At 43.8% G+C, this 24,296-nt stretch overlaps 1 protein-coding gene across 1 annotated transcript; it reads right to left on the reverse strand.

Moving 5' to 3' along the window:
* Positions 1-5,681: 5,681 nt before the first annotated feature.
* Positions 5,682-24,296, reverse strand: gpatch2 (G patch domain containing 2). Its single transcript, XM_080022275.1, has 10 exons — positions 24,171-24,296; positions 21,295-21,538; positions 19,967-20,529; positions 19,717-19,781; positions 19,314-19,511; positions 18,660-18,777; positions 18,492-18,531; positions 16,890-16,954; positions 10,453-10,541; positions 5,682-7,922 (listed from the first exon to the last, which is right to left on the reverse strand). Exons 1-10 carry the CDS (start codon positions 24,218-24,220, stop codon positions 7,753-7,755), a joined length of 1,602 nt encoding a protein of 533 aa, XP_079878401.1. The 5' UTR covers positions 24,221-24,296; the 3' UTR covers positions 5,682-7,752.

Consider the following 24,296-nt stretch of genomic DNA (forward strand, 5'->3'; position numbering starts at 1 on the left):
AAGCAAAGAATCGGACTGCACAACGCTTTAGGATTCAAATACCGATCTGGGATTTTAATAATTAAACCCCGAGTAGGGTTTTCATTGGTTTAAATGTCTTCAATTGCACTTAGACCTGTGATCCGTCATTTTCTTTTTCTCATCTGCTTTTAGCTTTTTTATTTCTTGCTTCTATAAACTTACCTTGCTTTTACTAAGAAAAACATGAAATATTTGAATGGGTTTTTAAAGCGAAAACTGTGCCTTCTGCTAAACTACAAGCATGATTTTTTTATATAGAAAATATCACCATTTAACTAAGACAGACAGACAGGCATTCTGTAAATATGTTTAATATATCATGTTAATAAATGACTATCTCCTCAAAAACACACAGAAATGAACATATGGTTCACATGTATTCACATCCAGCCCCTTCTTGTTATTTCCCTCTCAGACCCTCCACGTTTCACCCGAGGGACAGCTGTCACACCTAAAAACAGGACGGACACACACGCACGCATACACACACACACACACACACACACACACACACACACACACACACACACACACACACACACACACACACACACACACACACACACACACATAAACACACACACAAATCTGGAGCCGATACATTGACATCAGCTCGCAGACACAGGGAATGTAATCTGCTTAGTTTATGGACCCACAGTCCCACAGTCATCCATCAATTACCGAAACAAAGAGAGAAAGTCTATTGACACTGCAAGCAAACACGCCACCGTACAGTGAAGGGGAAGAAAGGCAAGGTTGGGGTGTTGTGGTGGCGAAAGACGTAGAGCAGGGGCCCCAAACTACAGGCCTCGGGGCCACACCCGGCCCGCGAGACAATTTAATCTGGCCCGCTTCATGGTGATAATATATTGATAAATCTGGCCTGCAAATCATCTTTTCAAATCGTAATGCTTAATTCATCCAGACAAATGTACTTGATGGTTTTAACTTCAAAATACAAAACTGAATTAAATAAATCATAAGAGAGCTATTTCTAACAGGATTATGAGGGAGCTCACTGTGTGATGTGCGGGAGAAAAAACACCAAAACAAAACAAAAAAAAAACACAACAAACACAACAAACAAAACAAAACAAAACAAAACAAAACAAAACGAACAAAACAAAGCAAAACAAAGCAGGGCGTTTTCTCCTTGAAGTTCAACAGACAACCTCAAGACAACCTGGCCAGTGGCCCCCAGGTCATTTGAGTTTGAGACCACAGACGTAGCCGGATAGAAAAAACAACAACAATTTCAACAACAAAGACACAATGGAGACAATAGAGAAAACAAGGAAGAAGGACTTAGAGTTTGGACAAACGTCGGGCATGAATTATTTGTGACTTAACGTCTTTAAAAAGATGGATGGGGAGTTAATGTACCAAATGTGGAATTGATTGATAGACGAGCGCTCAGAAAAGCGAGATGGGTTCCTTTGTAATGATCTGTCACACACTCCACAGGGATCAGGGGTCACACACACACAGACACACCTATTGAGTGGGAATAGTGTGTCTTTTATCAGTGTCTTGTCAATAGCAGATGGGTGTGTATAGAAACATAAGGAAGACCTTTGGGTACGGTCTCATAGTAATCCAACCATAGAAATGTCACTTAGTGGTGACTGGCACCCACTGGGACCCAATGGGCCCTTGATAGGTCAATGGTCCCCAAATGGTTTTCACTTATCTCTATTCTCCATAAAGCACACAGTGAGGGAGTGACTCAGCCTGTATATGCGGAGACGTTGAGGCAGTCAAAGTTGCCTTGACGATCATGGTTTTCCATTAAATGATGCAAGATACACCTCGATAGGGGTCATTCGTACAATGCCAATTTGACAAAACTGTAATGGAACCAAAGGTAATTTCACCATTTTTTCATTTAAAGATGTTAGCACCGTTAGAGATAAGAATGACGGCTTTGATCATAGTTTGATCAGTAGTTAGATCACTGTTATTTTCACTTGAATTTTGGACTAAAAAGTAAAAATATCTAACAATAAAAGTCTTCTAAATATTTTCTATCAAAGCTTTTTTCAAATGGGGAGCGTGGCCTAATGCGTATCAAACGGATGGACCATGATATGGAGAAGGTTGGGAGCAGCTCTAAATAACTTGCATGGATTGCCCCCTGGTGGAACACTTTTCTCTCTGCTTTGAGATATTCATTTTTTTCTAACCTTTTCCAGCAACTGGACATAGCACCCCAACAGTAACCACAATTTCGATCTGGGTTGGTCATTTAAACCACTGTGGTGGAATGAAGTGAGCCATTAATCACAAGAGTCCCGAAGATCCTGTGCGTGCAGACCGCTTCCCTCTCTCGCTCTCTCTCGTGCAGAGTCCTGTGGCAGGTCCCCATCTGCATTCTTAGCCTATTATGTAACAAAGTCGCTCCTAACAACCTAATGTGGATTACTACAGCCACGGCCCGCCACCCTGCAACCAGCGGTATTGGATTAACAGGTCAGCTTCTGGTCTCCATCATCTGCTCTGACACCAACCTCCTGCTGCCCCCGAATTCCAGGGAAGACAATCTGCACTCCATATGTCTACAGTATAGGCATACATGCATGTGCAGTACAAGGCAGGTATGTGTGTGTTTACAGCAGTCTCTTTCTTATTCCTTCCCACACACACACACACACACCAGGTTCTCGCTCTATCTCACGGTGGCAGCTGCTGGTGTGGGCCTAACACACACACGGAACCCTGGGAATAAGTTCCATTCCATCTCCAACCCGCTGATGTCAGGAACTATTACACACACACACACACACACACACACACACACACACACACACACACACACACACACCTGCCTACAGAAACCATCACTCACACACACTCTAGTACAGTACATACACACCCTCAAGCACACAGGCAAATGCTATAATGACAGTACATCTACACATACTGTGATGTAAACACACAGAACACTTACACGCTGACAGACTTTATTGTGGGCGCGTATACACACACACACACGCACACACACACACACACACACACACACACACACACACACACACACACACACACACAGAAACAAATAGACACACACCCTTGCAGATAAATGGGAGCACAACAAACAAACTGTACCACTACCATCATCATTTCGGCCCCCGGGCCTACTGGCGTTTTGTCAAGGAAAACAGCACATAAACACAGAGACAGATGCACTGAAACCAATGGAAAAAAGAATCATTAAAGCTACCCGAGTTGTCCGATTCCTTTCCCCAATTTCACCCGAAATGCACAAGTGGCCGCCGCTTTATTCACTCCAAAAAAAAGCAGATTCAGCCAGCCCAAACAATTTGACCAACCACAGAGCATTCTCTCTGGGCATTCCATCACCCCATGCTGTTAACCACCAGCGTGAAATCATTCTGCATCTCTCTGCGAAAGTGAAGTTTAGCCGCAGCGAGTGTGTAGGGGGGGGGCTAGATGTTTCCCTTAGGTTTATTATTAATTTATTTAAAATCTGTCCGTCCGTCCATCCATCTTTCTGAGAGATTGTGTGGCGTAGCACGTTCAGCCAGCTAGTCCATAGGTGAGCTAATCTGATCTCACCTCTGGTTGGCGAGGCTTGTCCCTGCATCACCCCATGGGATAATCCTGCTGGAAAGGAGGATTTTGGTGCCTCTCTCTCTCTCTCTCTCTCTCGCATCTGCTCTGTTGTTTGAAGCCCCCCCACACTTTTTAAAACCCCCCGGTTATGCTGTATTCCTCTTGTTTTGATCACACACCTTCTCAGATCTGTCTCTCTCATTATGAGCCCTGTTTCTACCGTGAGATGATGAGGATTCTGGACCCTTTGAAGCTGAGGCACGAGGCCCCTGCAGTGGGGTCTCCCGACCCAAGAGATCTGAGACGCTGCTCCCAATGTCGACCCCCCCCGTATGGTCCCGAAAAGCGCCCACCACGACCTCCACCGTGCTGTCTGTGGCTGCACCTCGGCCTGTTCTCCGATGTGTTCAGGCCACGCCAAGGAACACCAGTCAAAATGTAATTTTCTGCAAGATTACACACGATAATGACTCGCTTTGGAGGAGAGCCATAAGTGATGGCTTCCAATTATAGATGTATAACTATCGATCTGTCAACAAAGTGGAGAACAGGGAGAGAGGGGGACGGGGGAGGAAAGATAGATAGAGAGATAGATAGAGAGAGAGAGAGAGAGAGAGAGCGAGAGAGAGAGAGAGAGAGGGAGCGAGCGATAGGAAAGAGGGCAAAGATAGAGAGCTGTATACAGACAAACAAGAGACACCATGGACAAAATACAGAGAGCAAGAGAGAATCGATGGACTGACAACTGGGAGAAAGAGGGCAAAATATATTATATGGAGTTAAAGAGGGAATAGATAGAGACATATGGAGATAAACAAAAGGTGAGCTGCACAAAATAGAAAAAATAGAAACTCAAAGCCAAAATACAGAACAAAACCCAGATAGGAAATTAAATTCGCAGGACAGCAATTTTCTGAAGTCCTTTCCAAAACTGCCACAGCATTGACAAAAAAAACCAAAACAAAGAAAATAAGAAGACATAAAATCATAAAGCATAGCATAAACTTCCAGGAAACCTATAAAAGACTGAAATGATGTGAACTCACCTGGGAGCAGTGGAGACCGCTGTCACCTGGACACACACACACACACACACACACACACACACACACCTTTCTAAACCTTCCTTCCTAATCTCATTCTTTACTGTATCTGTAATCTACCCCTCATTTCCAAAGCAAATAAATAATGTACCCACGTTGTCCTCAGTGCGTTTGCTCCCCTGGTTCTCTCATGTCTCTGGGCGTCTGCCTCCTGCGCCGGCCGATGCCTCCCGCTACAGCTGCAGCCAGTCAGTCAGTCAGTCTCAAGGACAAACGCTCCAGCTCTCCTCCTCCTCCTGTCCTCCTCTCCTCCTCCTCTGGTCTCTGTAGCTTAGCGATGCAGCAGCAGAGGCAGCATGCATGCACACACGCACACACACCCCCATCTGTGCGCACTCACACCCCCATTTCACTCCGGTCCAGTTCCAAGTTTACCTACGAAAACCTGCACACGACACACTACGGAAACAGCCAGTCTGTCTCCTGTTTGCAGAGAGAGAGGGGGAGAGAGAGAGAGAGAGAGAGAGAGAGAGAGAGAGAGAGAGGTGGAGAGGACACAACAGCTCTCCACTGCCACTATATTCCCATAGATACAGAGGAGGGAATTTTATTGCAGCTTGTTGTGAGAAGCTGTGTGTGTTGGTGTGTGGGGTGTGGTGGGGGGCAAGGCATCACATTTCTGTAATGGAGAGTCAGCATGGGAATCTGTGTGTCACGTGTGTGTGCGTGTTGATATGAGTAAGGAAGATATAAACAGGCATGTTCTCAAAATGGTTATTTCAAGAGCTTTCCAAAGCCGATTTGCTTTAAAAAGTCGGTTTCATAAGAACTTCCAACACATTGGTTGGTGCGGTACGTCCTTTAATCAACCAAATGTCTTGTTCCATGTTTCGCTTCATACCTCCCAAGGAGTCATTACTCATCCTTTTCATATGAGGCACAGTCCAAGCAAGACACTGTATGATGACGATGTAAGGAGCTTGATGTTTAAGCTGCTGGAGCTGACCTTGAACGCAAAACTTTCATTTCACTTTAAATGGAGCTGCAAAATGTTAAGAAAAGCAGTCACAGTTTGAGAGGTTTCATTGTAAAGTTGTATTTCAGTGAACATTCAAACAAATATGGATTAAAAAATAAATAAATAAAAGTGATTGCCTTATCAGCTACTGAGAAACCGGTGAAGTATGGCTCCAAATTATCCTCACGCCAAGAAACTGAGGGTAGATGAAGGCCAGACCTGTTTGTAAAATTACATTCTTACTAACTCCAGGGTCCCTACACATTCATGAAGTTTAACATTTTGGTTTTCAAAGACCTTTAATATCTCAAACGCTTGTTAAAGAGTTCAGGCTGCATGTGCTGATGGCAGCAGGGTTATATGTAACTGCTGTGGAGTGTACATAAAAGTCAATGATCTGCTCCAAAAATTAAAATACGAGTGCCATACTGACGGACTGAAAAAAAATCTTTAAGATAATAAAACTCTTACAGGAACTCAATACTGTGATCTACCGTAGATAGACATGTCAGCTTAAAAAGAAAAAAAGAAAATAAATAAATCAAAATGAAGATATTCCATCTAAAACAGAACAGTACAATAGACAAAATGTGTGCCGCGCTGTCGCTACACATTCATATACACTCACTGAACACTTTATTAGGAACATCATACTAATACTGGGTGGGGCCTCCCTTTGCTCTCAAAACAGCCTCAATTCTTCTTGGCATGGATTCCACAAGATGTTGGAAACATTGCTTTGAGATTCCGGTCCATGTTGACATGATTGCATCACGCGATTCCAGCAGATTTGTCAGCTGCACATTCATGCTGCGAATCTCCTGTTCTATCACGTCCCAAAGGTGTTCTATTGGATTCAGATCCGGTGACTGGGAAGGAAACTGAAGAACATTGAACTCATTCTCATGTTCATGAAGCCAGTTTGAGACGACTTTTGCTTTGTGACACGGTGCATTATCATGCTGGAAGTAGCCATTAGAAGACTGTGGCCATGAAGGGCTGCACATGGTCAGCAACAATACTCAAATAGGCTGTAGCATTCAAGCAATGATTGATTGGTATAAACGGCCCAAAGTGTGTCAAGAAAAAAAATCCCCACACCATTACACCCCCACTAGCCTGGAGTGTTGACACAAGGCAGGTTGAGTCCATGGATTCATGCTGTTGGTGCTATTCTGTTTCCCTCTCTCATCAACAATACGTTTCCATCCTCAGAACTGCCGCTCACTGGATGTTTTTTGTTTTTCCCACCGTTCTGAGTAAACTCTAGAAGCTGTTGGGTGTGCCAATCCCAATGAAAATGTTTCATACATTGCACTGCTGCCACACGATTGGCTGATTCGATAATTGCACGAATAAGTAGATGTACCTGTGTTCCTAATAAAGTGCTCAGCGAGTGTATAAGGCTTCCAACGGTTTGGATATGATATATACTAAAACCATTCCACAGTGTTTGTGACAGGAATAAAAACCACATACAAAGAGGGAAAACACCCAAAATTGTTCAGAGTCTTCCAATCCATCCCATGTGTCTTAACTTCATTTTAATTGTTTTTCTAAGGACATAGAAATGCCCCCTGAGGTATGGCTGGCTCAAGATGGATTCAAAAAACTGCTGTCAACAAAGTATTTAATAGTCCCTCCCTATTGAAATGATTAAGGTAGAAAAAAAATAAAATCACATTCTCAGCGGCACTTTCTGGCTGCAGAAACTGCACTACCTGCACAACCAATACAAAACTAACTTTAACACTACCCAATTTCTATGGCCTGAGGTAAAACGAGTCTGAGGTGAAGCGCTGGCTCTAACAACCAGCCACTTTATATTATTCTCTCCCCTTGCAACAGGTTTTACCACCTTCCTTTTCCTTTTGAAGGCATGTTCATCTTCTTTCGCTAGAGCAGCCTTGCAAAGATTTCTTCGGCCTCGGAGTTTCCCCAATATGGGGAAGTTTGCGTCTGGTGATGGAGTCCTTCCATCTCTCCTGGAGTGGAGAGTCACATCTGATATTCCTGTGACTCATAATGCCATTTTGGGTCTCCACTTGATGTCCCTCCTGGGTCGCGTGGATGTTGTGGTCCAGTAGCGGGCGGGGCTCAGTTGAAGCCCAGACCGGCCCCCTTGGGTCTCTGCGTGGCCCGGATGGGCTCGGTGATGCCCCGGCCCTCGGGTCCCAGGCCCATGCCGGGGCTCCAGCCCATGCTCTGCAGCATGCGGTTCCCCAAGTTCGACTCAGGGAGTGGAGTCACATTCTCGCCCACCACGCCTGCAAACAGGAAGGATTTCAGGTAGCGTTAGGTCATTGGAAGAGTGTTTGTGTTTTTTTACCGAGCATAGATTTGAAACGTCCGCCTTTTCTTTCACTGTCGAGTTGTTCAGATGTTGTTAAGAAGTAGAGAGAAGACGACAAAAGTGATTGTTAGATATGAGTAACACCGCGGCTAAAGGTGGCAGGGGCTCTTGAAAATGATTTTCTAGATTTCATAGATGACATCACCCTTCTCCCCTCCAACCTCCCCCCTCTTTATTACAAACTTCTCCACTCACACCAGGAAGTGTCAGCTCGTTCACGAACGATCGGGTTCTTTTGAACAGCTCTTTTGTAGGAATGAAGGGAGCCCCGTCTCGCTCGGGGATGAGCTGTTCTTTTTTTGGTCAAGTTTTACAGTTGTATGTTGTGTTTGTTGAGGTTGCTGCCTCCTGTCGCCGTAAAAAGTTTCTTCCTCTATGTAAGAGATATCCTATGCTCCTCTCTCACTGGGAGGTGCCCTGGCTGAAAAGGAGCGCACCCACTGTCAAATCAGGTTCACGAAGCGAAGGCGCACACACACACACTGGTCTGACTGTGAGGTTTTATCTCAATTTGTTATTTTACTATTATTATTTATGTGTGAAAAATACTGTTTATACCTGTTCTACACAAAAATAACTATAGTACCTGTTTTATCTATTATTTTTTATTGTGAAAAAACACACACACACACACACACACACACACACACACACACATACACATAAAATAACCGGAAATTCATGTTTTAATTACCAACTATCCTGGACACCTCCCCTCCAAGCAGATGAACTCGTGCAAATACAGCCCACCAATAAACTTGACCCCCCCCCCCCCAGTCATACACAGAGCTTTACACTAGTTATCCGTGGCAGACTACTATAGAAACCCTTTTTTTTTTAATTCTTTTAACTTTTTAAATGTTAAAAATGTTCCTTAAATATACCGAAACTGTACCATTGCCTCAACGTTATACCGTGATACATACCAATCTGCGAGCACAATGTACCGTTGCAAAACACACACACACACACACACACACACACACACACACACACACACACACACACACACACACACACACACACACACACACACACACACACACACACACACACACACACACAGAATAATATTTATTCCTGCTTGATCCATTAGTGTTTGCAATGTGCAGAAATTGGGAACCACTTAAGATGGAGGCTCTGTTCCTGTGAGAGTAGAAACTGTTTGGGGAGTTAAAGGGGGCAGTTTAGGGAGATACATGTAGGAGCAAATATACACAAGTGGGATTGGCTTAGAGGTAATCCAGTATTTGTGGTCCGATTGGAGGCACGGCCAGCTGCCTGTGGTCCACCGTGGCTTAGGAAGGATGGGGGTTAAGAGCTAATGACAGATGAGGGAGGGGCTGAAGAAGAGGACCAAGAGAGAGAGAGAGAAGAGAAGCACTTCACTTCATCAACCCACTTCAGCCTGGGAGGTAGAATATAAGCAATTATTACATGACTAGTCAGTATTGTTATTTTGACGATAGATCTATTCCAATTGGGAGGTGGGAAGAGATGCTTCACAAATATCCCTATCCCACCACACTAAAAACCCGGTAACACCAGCTAACATCCGGCATTTGTCACCAGTGGGAATGGAAAAACTCTGGTCTCGGCCCCGTGTCAAATGACCCCGCAATCGACTTGGGTTTTAATCAGCTCTGATGTGAACAGGACACCCGGGTCGACCACTAATTCTGGCCCCTTGACCAGAGCGATGCGACGTGCGTTGAAGTAACGTACGTTGGCGCATGAATACACAGGTATATCTGTGGATCATTCCAGAATTTCATATCCAATTGAGGATCCAAAATCAAAATCAGAAGTTATTGACTTTTTTCCCCCCCGCATGGGAGACCATGAACTGTGTGGGGATAGCCCCATGGAGACCACAGTGGAGAACCCCGCCCCCACTCCAGCATCGCCCCAAGCCGGTCCCTGCTCCTGAAAAGTGATGAAATTAAAAGCAATTTTCTCATGTATACCTGAATGCCTTTGGTATGTCATAGAGTAAAGTAAAGAAACGGTGAAAAGAGATAAATTATTGCCAAAGAGATCAATTATATTCTATATGTGACTCAAACAAAAAACAACACTAAAACTTGGCCGCCATATTTATCGATTTAGTCCTTTCACAAATGATGCAACCATCACAAAATAAGGGTTGCACCGTTGGAGGAATACAATCCCTATACGGTTATATTCCTTTTTCAATAGAAGTGTATTATTTGTTTGGGTTTCTGCCTAGGTTTCAGGACAATAAACACGCCCTATTATTGGTTAAAAATGATGGATTTTTCTTTGGTTAGCTCCGCTGCGATGATCTTGAACAGGAAAAGAGAAAGACAGAGGGCAGGAGGGAGGGAGAAAAGAGGCCGTTTGGATGAAAGCAGAGCCAAGCGGAGAAGAGAAAGGGAGAACGTGGCAGATGGCGTGCGAGGTGCCGGGTGTGTGTCCAGTACCTGAGGGGCCGATGGAGCCGAGGGGGGCGGCTTTCCGCCTCCGCTTGACATCACCCGTACACAGGGAGCCGAGGTGTCCGCTGGTCTGCCTGGAAGGCCAGACGCACGACAGAAAAAGAAGAAATTATATAAAATTCATAAATGATAATGGCTTACTGTTAATATTTCCACAAATATAGCTAAAAATGGGATTTATTTCATATTCTTTCTTTCTTAAGTCGTCGTTTCTGAAAGGAAAGGTTTGCTATTTTTTCCAACCCAGGTCCTATTAAAATGTTGGTTCCCATCATTTATAGCTGTTCATGGCACAACCTCACTGAAGAATTCACTAATGAGAAACTTACCACTCTGCCGCAGCTTCACACTGTGCTTAAATGCAGTTCAATGGGGCAAAGTTTTAAGGCAAACTTACAAAACTTAAAATCTCCTTCTCAAAAACAAGTTCACATGTCTCAAACGTGTGTTTTCTCAGGGTTTGTTGACTCTTATTGACTCAACACCAGTAAAAACGTGACTTGAAACTAGAGATGTGGACTCGAGTCACTATTTTGATGACTTGCAACTTGACTTGACAGAAAATAAATGCCTTGAGACTTGACTTGGAAGTTAAAGACTCGTGACTTGACATGAGACATGAAGACTCGGATGAATTGTTTGTGTTCACTTTCATTTGCCGAAACCTTAAACTGAAACGCGATCGGCAAACAAAAAGGTACTTTGGTTCGGCAGTCCCCCTCACCTTATGTTGTCGCAGCTCGGTAGCAGACGGCCAAATGTTGTAGTAATCCATGAATGGTGCCATCGTGCAATTTGAGATTTCCTTATCAAACACAAGTTGGTGTTTAGAAAGTTGTAAGTTGTAAACAAGGGACAGTGGTTTTTTTTGTCTTCCGTGTTAAGATCCGTGCGCGGTGATTGGTCCATGAAGCACCACGCTCCTCTATGTTTGTTTACATTCACTCCCACGTGCAGCTAACGTAAAGCAATGATGTCACATATCGCCATTAAGTAGTTCTGCCACTGATTCGCGACAAAGTGATAGAAACGGTATAAAAGCCCAACCGATAGTCATTATTTGACTTCTTTGACCATATCGGGATTGGCAGTTATGCACCTGATATGTCCGATTTCTAATAATATTAATAAACAAAAACATTGATTATTTATCCTGTACTTGTCTGTTTTACACTACTTTTATGTTACTCACCAAAATAGGTGTAGAAGTCTGACTAGGCATTATAAATCCATCATGTTTGTTTACATTGCCATTTAGACACGGACACGGCTCTCCAAGAGGAAAGCGATGCTGTGTTCAAGGGAAACTCAGAAAACGAATTTGTTTCAGAAGTGATGATGCGTTAACTGGAATTGGAGAATTTTTCATCATCTTTTACATTTTTTTAATCTATCAAAAAGTTCTTTGTGTCTTTATTAATATTTTGTTTATATTGGTTATAAAGATAAATGTTCTCCAATATAGAAACTTTAATAAAATAAACGTTTTTCAAATTGATTAAAAAAAAAATATTGACAAACTATCGGTCAAAATCTGGCATCGGTCAGGCTCTAAGAATATACACCGATCAACCACAATATTAAAACCACCACTAATAACCACTAATATTGTGTCACGTCGAGGCATGGACTTCACAAGACCTCTGAAGGTGTCTGGCACCTGTGGTATCTGGCACCAAGACGTCAGCAGCAGATCCTTTAAGTCCTGTAAGTTGTGAGATGGGGGCCCCCATGGATCTTGTTACAGCAAGTGCCACAGATGCTTAATTGGATCGGACCCTAACCCCAGCCATCCACAGGCTCCTTCTTCCATTGCTCCATGGTCCAGTTCAGATGCTCACCTGCCCATTGTAGGTGCTTTCAGCAGTGGACTTCACTCCCCATGCGCATCAATGAGCCCATGGGCGCCCATGACTCTGTTGCCAGTTCACCAGTTGTCCTTCCTTGGACCACTGTTGGGAGGTACTAACCACTGCATACCAGGAAAACCCCACAAGACCTGCCTTTTTGGAGATGCTCTGACCCAGTCATCTAGCCATCACTATTTGGCCCTTGTCAAAGTTGCTCAGATCCTTACGTTTGCCCATTTTTCCTTCTTCCAACTTCAAGAACTGACTGTTCACTTGCTGCCTAATATACCCCACCCCTTGACGGGTGGCATTGTAACAAGATGGAATGTTATTCACTCCACCTATTATTGGTTTTAATTTTGTGGCTGATCGGTGTATATAGACAATACCATTTTTCTATCGTCTTATGATATATATACACTACTCACAAAAAGTTAGGGATATTCGGCTTTCGGGTGAAATTTCAGGATGAACCTAAAATGCACTATAACCTTTACAGGTGAACTGAATTTGACCTTCTCTAAACTTTTGAATGCACATGTCCAACTGTTCAATGTTTCAGTACTTTTTGCACAACTTGCTGTTCTCTAACAAGGAGCTGAACGGCAAAATTCACAACAGGTGTGTGATCCATGAATCGACCAATACATTTCCTGGTTCAATTAGAATTGGTATTTAAACAGTCCTCTTCATCATGCTGTTCACATTTTGACATCATGAGACCAAGACGACACCCAACAACTGATCAACAGTACCTCGCCATTGTGAGGCTTCAAACAGGATGTTCTCAGAGGGAAGTGGCCACTGAGCTTAAAGTGTCAGAGTGTCATCAGCAGGTTCCAACAGAGATACAGAGACTGGAAGAGTCACAGAAAGGCATAGAAGTGGACGTCCTTTGGCCACATCCCACACTGATGAGCGCTTCATTGTGAACAGTGCCCTGCGGAACCGGATGATGATGCCACTCAACTTTCAGGCACATTTAAGGGAGGTGAGAGGCACCCAAGTGTCACATCAGACCATTCAAAACCGTTTACATCAGCATGGTCTGCGTGCTAGACGACCTGCAAGGGTACCTGACCACACCACCAGGCACAGGCATCATCGTCTTGCACGGGCCAGGGAGCCATCGACGATGACACTGGACGAGGGACCAGTGGCCTCAGTGCTGTTCTCTGATGAAAGTTGATTCACGTTGAGCAGAAATGATGGACGCCAACGATGTTGGAGACATCAAGGAGAGCGCTATGCATCAGCCACTGTTGTCACCAGACGAGTCTTTGGTGGTGGTGGTGTTACAGTGTGGGCAGGTGTGTCTAGTCAATACAGAACTGCCCTACACTTTGTGAATGGTACAGTGACAAGACCATACTACCTGAATAACATCATTAATCCAGTCATTGTGCCCCTGCATGAACAACACAGGCCTCATTTCATCTTCATGGACAACAATGCTCCAGCTCTTCAAGGTCGCATCATTAGGGAACAGCTGCTGGAGACTGGGGCACCTCAAATGGAGTGGCCTGCACTTTCTCCAGACCTGAATCCCATAGAAAACCTATGGGATCAGCTGAGTCGCCGTGTAGAGGCTTGTAACTCTGTGCCCCAGAACCTCAATGACCTGAGGGCCGCCCTTCAAGAAGAGTAGGGGGCCATGCCTCAGCAGACAATAAGTCGACTTGTGAACAGCATGAGACGTGGTTGTCAAGCTGTAATTGATGCTCAAGGCCACATGACAAGTTATTGAGACATTGACATTTTTTGTTGTGGTAAACCCACCACTGTTGTTGGCGTTTGTTTCAATAAATTGTTTGAGATGAGGAAATCACCATTGCATGCTTCTACTTAAATGCTCTACTTTCATGATATAATATCACTGTAGCGTGAACTTTTTACATTTTCCATAAATTTCACCCGAAAGCCAAATATCCCTAACTTTTTGTGAGTAGTGCGTATCATCATATCGCACAGCCCTCATTAAATATTAAATATTGAAATGTTCAACGTTGTCAATGTTCACATAACAAGTGTCAGGATAATGTTACTCGGTAGGCGAGCGCACACTGGGTAGTGTCATAATTGGATGACTATCCTGTCAGTCAAGTTCCTTGCTACTAGGTCTATACCCGACGCAGAATTTTGAATCTGATTCTGCTGTTCAATGTGAATATTCAACTATTCGTTGGCAGCAGCTCCTATAGGCGAGTATGATTTCGCCTAGGGCACCATCCTGGGGGGGGTGCGGAGAGGGAGTGAATTGGGCGCAATTTGCGCACCTGTCTCCTCTCTGATGGTGCAGACGATGCGCGTGCCAACGATGGGGTGCCCGCAATGGGCACATCAGAACAGTGTGCTTTTATTTTAGATGTAGGTTATTTTATTTTACGAAAATGGAACGAAACAAGTGCGTGCGGAATGGTACGGAACAAAACCATGCGTAATTGGGCCACTTTGTCCGTGACTTTCTCCCTGATCACCCCCTCTCCATGCGTTATGCACAGAAAATAATCCTAACAAGTCGTGCCACATTCCACCGTGCCCTGTCCCCACACTGTTTTTAGTTGATTTATTTGGAGGAACAGGGCACAGCAATCGGGGTGCACGGAGAGTCGTGTTCGTGTCCAAACACGGACGATTCACACATATGAAAATATATTTATGATTTATACATTTATTTATAAGGCCTCATTGAAATGTTATCCCTGTACATGTTGTAAGCTTCAATCTGTTTTATCCTGTTATTGCAATGGACACTGACTGAAGAAGAAGAAGAAGAAGAAGAAGAAGAGAAAAAAAAAAAAAAAAAAAAAAAAAAAAAGGACTGCGACTCGAAGAAGCTCAGTCAACTGATGGGGTTGCGACTAATGATTAGACTCATCAACTTTCAAGGGGGCAGCCTTACTCGCTACCTGACATTTTTTTCCCCCCAATTAGAAGCCCTCGTTACCCTCCCGCTTGTTACACACATAGTATGATCAGATCAGATCATCATGGTGGCCACGGCTGTGCCAAGAGTCATCACTTTTGTATTCAAAAATTTAATTTGATCATTTTCATAATTCATCAAATCCATTTGTCCAAATCTGTTCATAACTTTTTGAGATATTCTGCAAGCAGGCAGACAGATGGACAAGGATGGAATGTAACAAAGTTTGATGTTGTAGTTTGGCTGTCAGTATTACACTGTTTAAAAGTGATGGGAAGGGAATATATTTTGAAGAAATTAGCTTTTATAAAGTCATTCGTTTTTTGTTTAATCACATTTATTGCACTGAATATCAATAATTATAATACAACTTCTATTCATCGTCATACTTTTTGGACAAGTTAGATAGATTGGCCAGTAATATCATTATTAGACAGATACTAATACCTTGTCTTTTCTCTTTATAAAGATCTTGGGGGGAAAAAAGTGACTTCAGACTACGTGATTCTGGGCTGATTTTCCAATCGCTGACAGGTTTTTGGAGAAGCCGAGCAAAGCCCCAGATCAGAAGAAAATCATAGCGCGCTCCCATGAATGACGAGCGTGTGGAGTGAACTGCTCACAATGTAACCCGACTGCTCGCTGAGCGCTCACAGACGCCAGCAAGATATCAAGCAGGTTTAATATCTGGTCGTGTCGGGATCGAGTCGGGAGTGACCCAATGAGCTAAAGCCAATGAGAGCAGACACAGAATGAAAAGGAGAAGTAGAAAATTAGACGGGGAGATGGCAGTGCACCGAGCAGCAGCGAGAAACAACACATACCTATTTTACTTTTCTTCTCTAGGTTTTTAATATATTCCTTATTTACATTATGCGTTGATTCATTTTTTATCAGTCATTAAGAATATAATAATAAAAAAAAAAATATATATATATATATATCCTATCCCAGGCATGGTATCGCGTCGCATTTCCGGTGGCCCTCACCGTGTGTTTTTTCATGACAAAACAAAGTTTGGAGACCCAAAGGACCCATCTTGGATTTATCCTGGTGAAAGATCTTGTAATGTGTGACCCCCTGTCACCTTCATTCATGTAGTGTACAAACCAAAACGACTTCAAGATTCCTGATCATAAGACAGAAAGTTGTGTAGTGTGAACAGCACAGCGATCTGACGACCTTGAAAGTCGTGTAGTGTGTCCATGGCATAAGGACTTGACTTGAAATAACCTGCGACCTCACTTAACTTGCCCAAGTAAAAATGACTTGGGACTTGCTTGAGACCTGGACCAAATGACTTGAGACTTACTTGTGACTTGGAAAAGAGGGACTTGGTCACATGACTGCTAAAAACAGGAAGTTGTGCCGCTTCAATGGCTGGTTTCAACATGTTTCTACTTTTGATTTAAATGCTTGATGCAGACTAATCTACAATCATCTATGATCATCCCCCAATCATCTGGGGTCAAGGCAGATTTCTCACACACACACACACACACACACACACACACACACACACACACACACACACACACACACACACACACACCTACCTGTTACAAGTCTTAAATTTAATGTAGTATAAGTGCTTGTAGTATTCTTACTGGCTACACTTCACTATATATTTTGACTGCTGCACTCACCTGCTGGCAGTTTTCACCGAACAGCTTCTCCGGTGTCCTCGGTCTGTCCGAGTGTCCCAGTGCAACTGAGAGTCAGAAAAAGAGAAAGCTAAGCAAGCAATCAATAGGAAAAAGCAGAGACGATATTTGACAGTGTTTCACTTTCCAATAAAAATAAAACCTCAAGCAAGCCTGCTCTTGAGTGAGTTTTATGAAAGAATAAATCACAGATGCCCAACTTTTTTTTTTTTTTTCTTTTTTCACACCAGGGGGAAAGGGAAAAGGCGTTGTAAGAATAGTTTGAATGTTCTAATGAGACCTTGGATTTACTGTCCTATGTCCAAATGGCTTTAACAGCTAGTTGCAGTCTTGTGCTTGTAAATTCACTCCTGTCCTCGGTATTGTTTATGGAAGGTGGTTAGAACTAAAATCCAAATTTAAAATAAACAAAAAAACAAACAAACACATTGTACTGTTATGCTTGTGGAATGACTTCAGTCATTATTTTTGTAACGTTTGAAATGCAGATGAGGTCCAATGAGGTTCTCCAGACGTATTTTTTTCAGAAATTTACATATTAATTCACTTCACAAGTGTCTCATCTCTGGAGCTGCAAGTTGTTAACGTGAGAAATACTTTGTGTGCGTTTGAGTTTATGATGAATCACTGAAACTGTGCTGCGCTACTGTGCATGGTTACCAATCCCAGAGTAGATGAAGGCCATTGCCAGAGAAATAGACATAATGCCATATGATGATGCTAATGAAAAATTGGTATCGGTCAACGTGTCCTGGAAGATTTCAATTTCCCGGAAAAATGGGAGAGATTCCAGTCAAATATTATCTGTATTTATTGAGCTTAAAATCAATTGATAAGCAGGTTGTATAAAGAATGAAATAATGAAGGCATATAGATTTATAATATTTTATATTGAATATTCAAAATAAAACATCTCCCGTTACTTTGCGCCATTTTAAAAACAAATATTAATACTTGAAATAAAATAATTTCCGTTCATGAACAATAAGTAACAAGTGCAACCGCTTTTATTAACATTTCACCAAAATAAAATTTGAATCAAATCCAAAACAAAATAAATAGGGCGAGTAGGTCTAAATAAATAAAGTTTGTGGCTAACCCTAACCCTCTTTGTCAGGACTTCCCGTCCACATATTTTACTCAATGAATATTGACCGTTTGCTTTGGATCGGAACTTAAATATCCCAAAAAAATGCCAAACTATGGATGTATGTGTCCCAACGACACATCATCTTTCTGCTTTTCCTCAGAGTTCTAGACGCTGCAGCTCTGTCGCCGCTCCGTGTGTGTGTCTACTGCGTTTACAAGCGCAACCTCTCCACGAGGGAGGGAGCAGGGCTTAGTTCCATATCAAGAAACGTGACTGGTCAGAGGTGACCCTTTCATCTTTATATCGCACAAACTGATTGGCTCTCCGTTGCAACTTGCCCAGCGGAAATGAACAGATCTGCGGACTTTTATCGAAATGATCCACCCAGCACTAATTCAAATTGTGCTTGGAGGGAATTATTTTCATGCACGCACGCACGCACGCAAACACGATCGGAATGAACAAAAGATTCTAGATAAGAATGTGAGTCTCACCTGACCGTGCTCTCTCCTGGCCCCCGGGCTGAACCAGGACCTGTAGGAAACAGACACCGGCTCTTTTAAGATTCATGTCCACAAATAATAAACAAACTGATTGCTGCAGTCAGCAGTACACATGTTCTTTGTGAATTTGTATTGAGAAGGTGTGCATGAAAGACTCACTCTCGGGAGTCGGGGGCTTGCCTCACTAGCCGGTCTTTCAAGGCTGCACCTGCACCCTGGAACTCTGCATCGCCGGCCTGTGGGTTCATGTGCATCCGACTGAGCCTGGCGTTGAACCCTGGGCAGAACAGCATGCGTTGCTCAGCAACTAATCACAGAACTTGGTTATCAGAGTACGACAACATTGTCTCCTGGCTCTAAATTTTGGTTGTCAAATCCTTACAGTTTAGTATACATCATTAACTTGATCCAATCTTGACAACTTTACACCCGAGATATTTCATACATTTTATATTACCTTTAAAAACAGGTTAAGTGAGACTAATATAGACAAATTACACTTTATGACAATGCAAATCTGGCCTTTGCATTGTGCTGTTTGTCTGAATGTGCTGTGACCGCCCTCTGCTGGTCATGAGAGATTGAAACAATGCAACTTCTTTAGGGGATCTTGATGTTTAAACATAAGAAAGTAAACTCCTATATAGGTTGATAAAAACATCATCTATGATTAATGTTGGAAGAAAAACATTGATTACCAAAGCTTTCTTCTTTAGATTTTCTTTTCCAAAACCACTTTGTTTTTAAGATTATTCTTGATTAAGTGCCATCAATTCTCTGTGTCCAACCGGGTTCAAAGAACTTGTTTCCTACCTCTCTGAGCCCCGGGAGTCATCAGGGGGAAGGACCCCGTCAAGATGCTGTTGAAGACGGGGTCCACCATGTCCAGCTCCTCTGATCCGCTCTCCCTCTCCCACCAGGGCACCACCCCAGCCACCCCGCACGCCCCCCCGGCCCCCAGAGTGGAGCCCGGCTCACCCTCGTAAAACCAGTCGCTCTGCTCATCGTCCCCTGGTGGCGTTGAAGAGGGAGAGATAAAACGAGACAAATGTGACCTGATGTGAATTGTATCCGTAAACACAAATGCTGATGGTGCATTCTTGTCTTATTGCCATTCATTTTAATTACAAGGGGTGAAAATGTCACTAAAAATGCTGATGTTTGTATCAGACAACTGTTCATAGTTGTGATGACAATATGAGTTGTCTGTGCGCACCTTGTCTTCCCTCGTCGTTGGTGTAGAGGCCTCCATCGCTACTGTTGCTCACACTGCTGGTCTCACTGGCAGAGAGAAATTAATGGTAAAAGGAAAAAGAAAAAAGTGGGATTTTAGCCTACATGAAATAAATAGATAAAGAAAATTACACGTATGCCTCAGAATCCTCCTTCACCTTTAAACATTTCCTGTTTTTCTCTCGCAGTTTAAAAAGCAGGAAAAGAGAAATGAGAGTCAAAACACTAACCACCTGTCACTCATGTCCTCATCTGACCCCTTCTGCTCCTCCAGCTCCATCTTGTCCTTGGATCCTCCCGTCAGAGCCATGATGGAGTCCTCGCTCTCCACCACCACGCCCTCATCTGCCACATCCACTCCTATCCTGTTCACCGCCATTTTCCTCTTCTTCACCCGGCTCTTCCCTCCCCCGGGGGCGATCAACCCCCCTACTCCTCCGCAGCACTCCAGGGCGGCCCCGCGCTCCGCTATGCCGGGCACCGGCGGCCTGCACCCCACGGGGGCTTTGGGGACAGGTGGGGGTCCAAGCATATTGGTTGAGGTGGAGGAGCTGGGGGCCGGCTCCGATGGGGGGTCCACAGCCATGCGCTTCACTTTACGCCGCCGCCGCAGGCTGCGTGTCCCCTCCGCGGAGCCGAGCAATGCCAGGTCCTCCTGCCACAGGGGGCGCTTGCCCCGGCCTGTGTCTGCCGTCAGCGGCGTGCGCCGTTTGGGGCCGAGCTGCTCGTCAGAGTCGCTGTTGTCACGCCCGTGACTGTTAACGGCTGAGACGCCGCCGGTGCTGGCGCGGTAGTCCTGAAAATAGACGAGAAGTGGAGTGTTGGATTGTTTTTTTTTTTGTTTTTTTAACCCATGCCGTCAGCAGGCTGGGCATACAACGCAGGGTATCTGTATGCCGTTGCATCCAATCCGAGTGTTGGATTGTTAATTTGATAGTGAATTTTAAATGTTGTCTTAAAAAAAATACATTCAGGAACACTGAAGCAGGTCTTTATGCCTTTCACACTTTGTTTTACCTCGTTTATCAGCAGTGTTCTAGCCTTAAAATAATAATAAATATGAAAGAAAGAAAAATGTCAACTAATCAAATTATATAAATTATATATAATACAAGACAGTAACCAACAGTTCAATGCTTTGACAAGTAGTGCTACTGGTCTACATTCATGTTATTGATGTATTGGAAGAAAACACAACAAATCAGTCAGCAATACATTTTCTTGACGTCGTCTACTGTTAGTGGCCCTGAGGTGAAACGAAGTAGTATCGTACATTCCTCTCTCCATCTAATGAAGAGAGCTTATTAACTGTCCAACTTGGCCCAGGAAGGTGAAAGCAGCCGAACAATTTCTCATATTGCTCAAGAATTTTAAGAAGAGGAGATACTTGCCACTGCATCCATTATTTTAGTTAAATAAATAATTCCATATTTTGAGCTGTTAAAATGTTTGCATGCCTCTTATATAAGGAAATGTAGCAGTCCTGGTCTTGAAATGTAATATATTATCTTAACTGTGCAACCTGTTTCGGCTCTAATCTTCTTCCTTCCCTCTCTCTCACCTTGTGTTCGTCCACGCTGGACTCTGAGCCCTCGCTGAGGTGGCCCGTCTCCCAGGGCGGGTGGGGGTTGTCGGAGCGCCGCTTCCTGCCGCGCCGCTTGCGAGCCTGCCTCTTCAGCAGACAGCCCACAGCCAGGGCGTGGTCACCGCCGTCGCCGAAACCGCCACGCGCCGCCTGCTCCGAGCTCTCCTCCAGGGCCGATACCAGGTCATGGACCAGCTCGTCCATCGTCCGGCGAAAGTGCCTGACGAGGGGGGAGGGAGGAGAACGGAGAATCACACGGAGCCTCATCCCATATATCAGTGTTTTTCCCCACATATATCACCCCCCCCCCCATATATATCAGTTAGCCCCCCCCCCCACACACACACACACACACACACACACACACACACACACACACACACACACACACACACACACACACACACACACACACACACACACACACACACACACACACAGTTAGGGATATTCAGCTTTCGGGTGAAATTTCAGGATGAACCTAAAATGCACTATAACCTTTACAGGTGAACTGAATTTGACCTTCTCTAAACTTTTGAATGCACATGTCCAACTGTTCAATGTTTCAGTAGTTTTTGCACAACTTGCTGTTCTCTAACAAGGAGCTGAACGGCAAAATTCACAACGGGTGTGTGATCCATGAATCGACCAATACATTTCCTGGTTCAATTCGAATTGGTATTTAAACAGTCCTCTTCATCATGCTGTTCACATTTTGACATCATGAGACCAAGACGACACCTAACAACTGATCAACAGTACCTCGCCATTGTGAGGCTTCAAACAGGATGTTCTCAGAGGGAAGTGGCCACTGAGCTTAGAGTGTCACAGAGTGTCATCAGCAGGTTCCAACAGAGATACAGAGACTGAAGAGCCACAGAAAGGCATAGAAGTGGACGTCCTTTGGCCACATCCCACACTGATGAGCGCTTCATTGTGAACAGTGCCCTGCGGAACCGGATGATGAATGCCACTCAACTCCAGGCACATTTAAGGGAGATGAGAGGCACCAAGTGTCACGTTAGACCATTCAAAACCGTTTACATCAGCATGGTCTGCGTGCTAGACGACCTGCAAGGGTACCTGACCACACCACCAGGCACAGGCATCATCGTCTTGCATGAGGCAGGGAGCATTTACGCAGGGACCAGTGGCCTCAGTGCTGTTCTCTGATGAAAGTAGATTCATGTTGAGCAGAAATGATGGCCGCCAACGATGTTGGCATCATTAGGGAACGGCTGCTGGAGACTGGGGCACCTCAAATGGAGTGGCCTGCACTTTCTCCAGACCTGAGTCCCATAGAAAACCTGTGGGATCAGCTGAGTCGCCGTGTAGAGGCTCGTAACTCTGTACCCCAGAACCTCAATGACCTGAGGGCTGCCCTTCAAGAAGAGTGGGGGGCCATGCCTCAGCAGACAAGAAGTCGACTTGTGAACAGCATGAGACGTGGTTGTCAAGCTGTAATTGATGCTCAAGGGCACATGACAAGTTATTGAGACATTGACATGTTTTGTTGTGGTAAACCCACCACTGTTGTTGGCTTTTGTTTCAATAAATTGTTTGAGACGAGGAAATCACCATTGCATGCTTCTACTTAAATGCCCTACTTTCATGACATAATATCACTGTAGCATGAACTTTTTACATTTTCCATAAATTTCACCCGAAAGCCAAATATCCCTAACTTTTTGTGAGGTGTGTGTGTGTGTATATATATACATATATATATATATATATGAGTGTTCCTTCCCCTTATATCAGTGCCCCTCCTCATATCACTGTTTTCTCCCCCATATATCAGTGCCCTCCCCCTCAAATCACTGCCACTCCCCCATATTTCAGTGTTTTTCCCTCCACATATATAAGTGTTTCCCGCCCCCCATATATATCATATCAGTGTATTTCCCCCCATATATCAGGGTTCAACCATCCCTTTTCCCCCATTCCCCCGTATTGAATAATCACAAAGAGGGAAGGGATCAGGATGACAAGGAAATGTTGCCACCATTGTCGGGAAAATGATCGAAGTGGGTGTCATGGCTTTTTAGTGTATGTAATTGTTGAATTGATATGGTTATGGTTGCTTTGTCACGCTTTTTAAGATGTTGTACTTTGTATGTAATGTTAAAAAGCCTTAATTAGATAAACAGTATATTTAAAAGGAAAAAAAAAAAACCATAACCACAAATAAACCTGAATGGGACCAAAGGGGAGCTGTGTGATGTGAGTTAACAATTGGTTGTAATGCCATCACACAGAAATCTAAACATGTCCATGACTCCAAACTAACCATAGGTCTGGATTTGGATTTATTTGAACTAGTCTGATGTCTTTGTTTACAGGTGCCAATGTAAAAACGGCCCAAATCACAGTTTGTGTTGATGCTGCTCAGTCGCCATGAGGCCTTCGCGTCACTTCAGCTGCTTTCCACTGGAGCTAACAACGTCGTTGTCATCATCATCATCATTCGATTAGATAAGATACTTTACTGACCCCCGGAGCAAAAAGGCGGTTTTATTCAAGTAATTCATATAAAAAATGGTCAAAGTTTGGCCCTTTACGTGCATATTGTGCATATACTTTACCTGTTAAAGAAGACGCTAACTACAGCTCCATCACCAACATATTTGCACCATTTATATGTTATAAAAGGTAAATTAACAGAGATCATCTGCGAAGGGCTCTAAATACCTCCAAATCTGCTTCTTTTAGCGTTCGTCAGGAGAAAACGAACAACAACAAAAAAGGAGCCATTTAACTATTAGCGGCTAGCTTGTTAGCATAGCACAGCTTGAGCGGGTGGGGGTTGATGTGTGGTGTTTTGTTTCAAAGGGACCAATACTTGAACTTACCAGCTGGTTCCCGCTTTACCGATGGTTTTTAAATTAGCTGCACGGAACATTAAACCAACCAAATGCCAAAAGCAACCTTTAGCCAAAAACAATTGACACCATTCTGCCCTGGAGAGCTAGCTTAGT

The sequence above is a fragment of the Zeus faber genome (genome assembly GCF_960531495.2).
Source record: "Zeus faber genome assembly, chromosome: 2".
Taxonomy (NCBI): Eukaryota; Metazoa; Chordata; class Actinopteri; order Zeiformes; family Zeidae; genus Zeus; species Zeus faber.

What these genes read in the sequence shown, in the direction of transcription:
- gpatch2 (XM_080022275.1), bottom strand. Translation starts at nt 24,220, where the DNA reads ATGTTCCGTGCAGCTAATTTAAAAACCATCGGTAAAGCGGGAACCAGC. An exon ending in GATGAGGACATGAGTGACAG is followed by an intron (nt 19,782 to 19,966) that starts GTGGTTAGTGTT and finishes TCTCTCTGCCAG; the next exon opens with TGAGACCAGCAGTGTGAGCA. An exon ending in TCGGTGAAAACTGCCAGCAG is followed by an intron (nt 10,542 to 16,889) that starts GTGAGTGCAGCA and finishes CTGGCCTTCCAG; the next exon opens with GCAGACCAGCGGACACCTCG.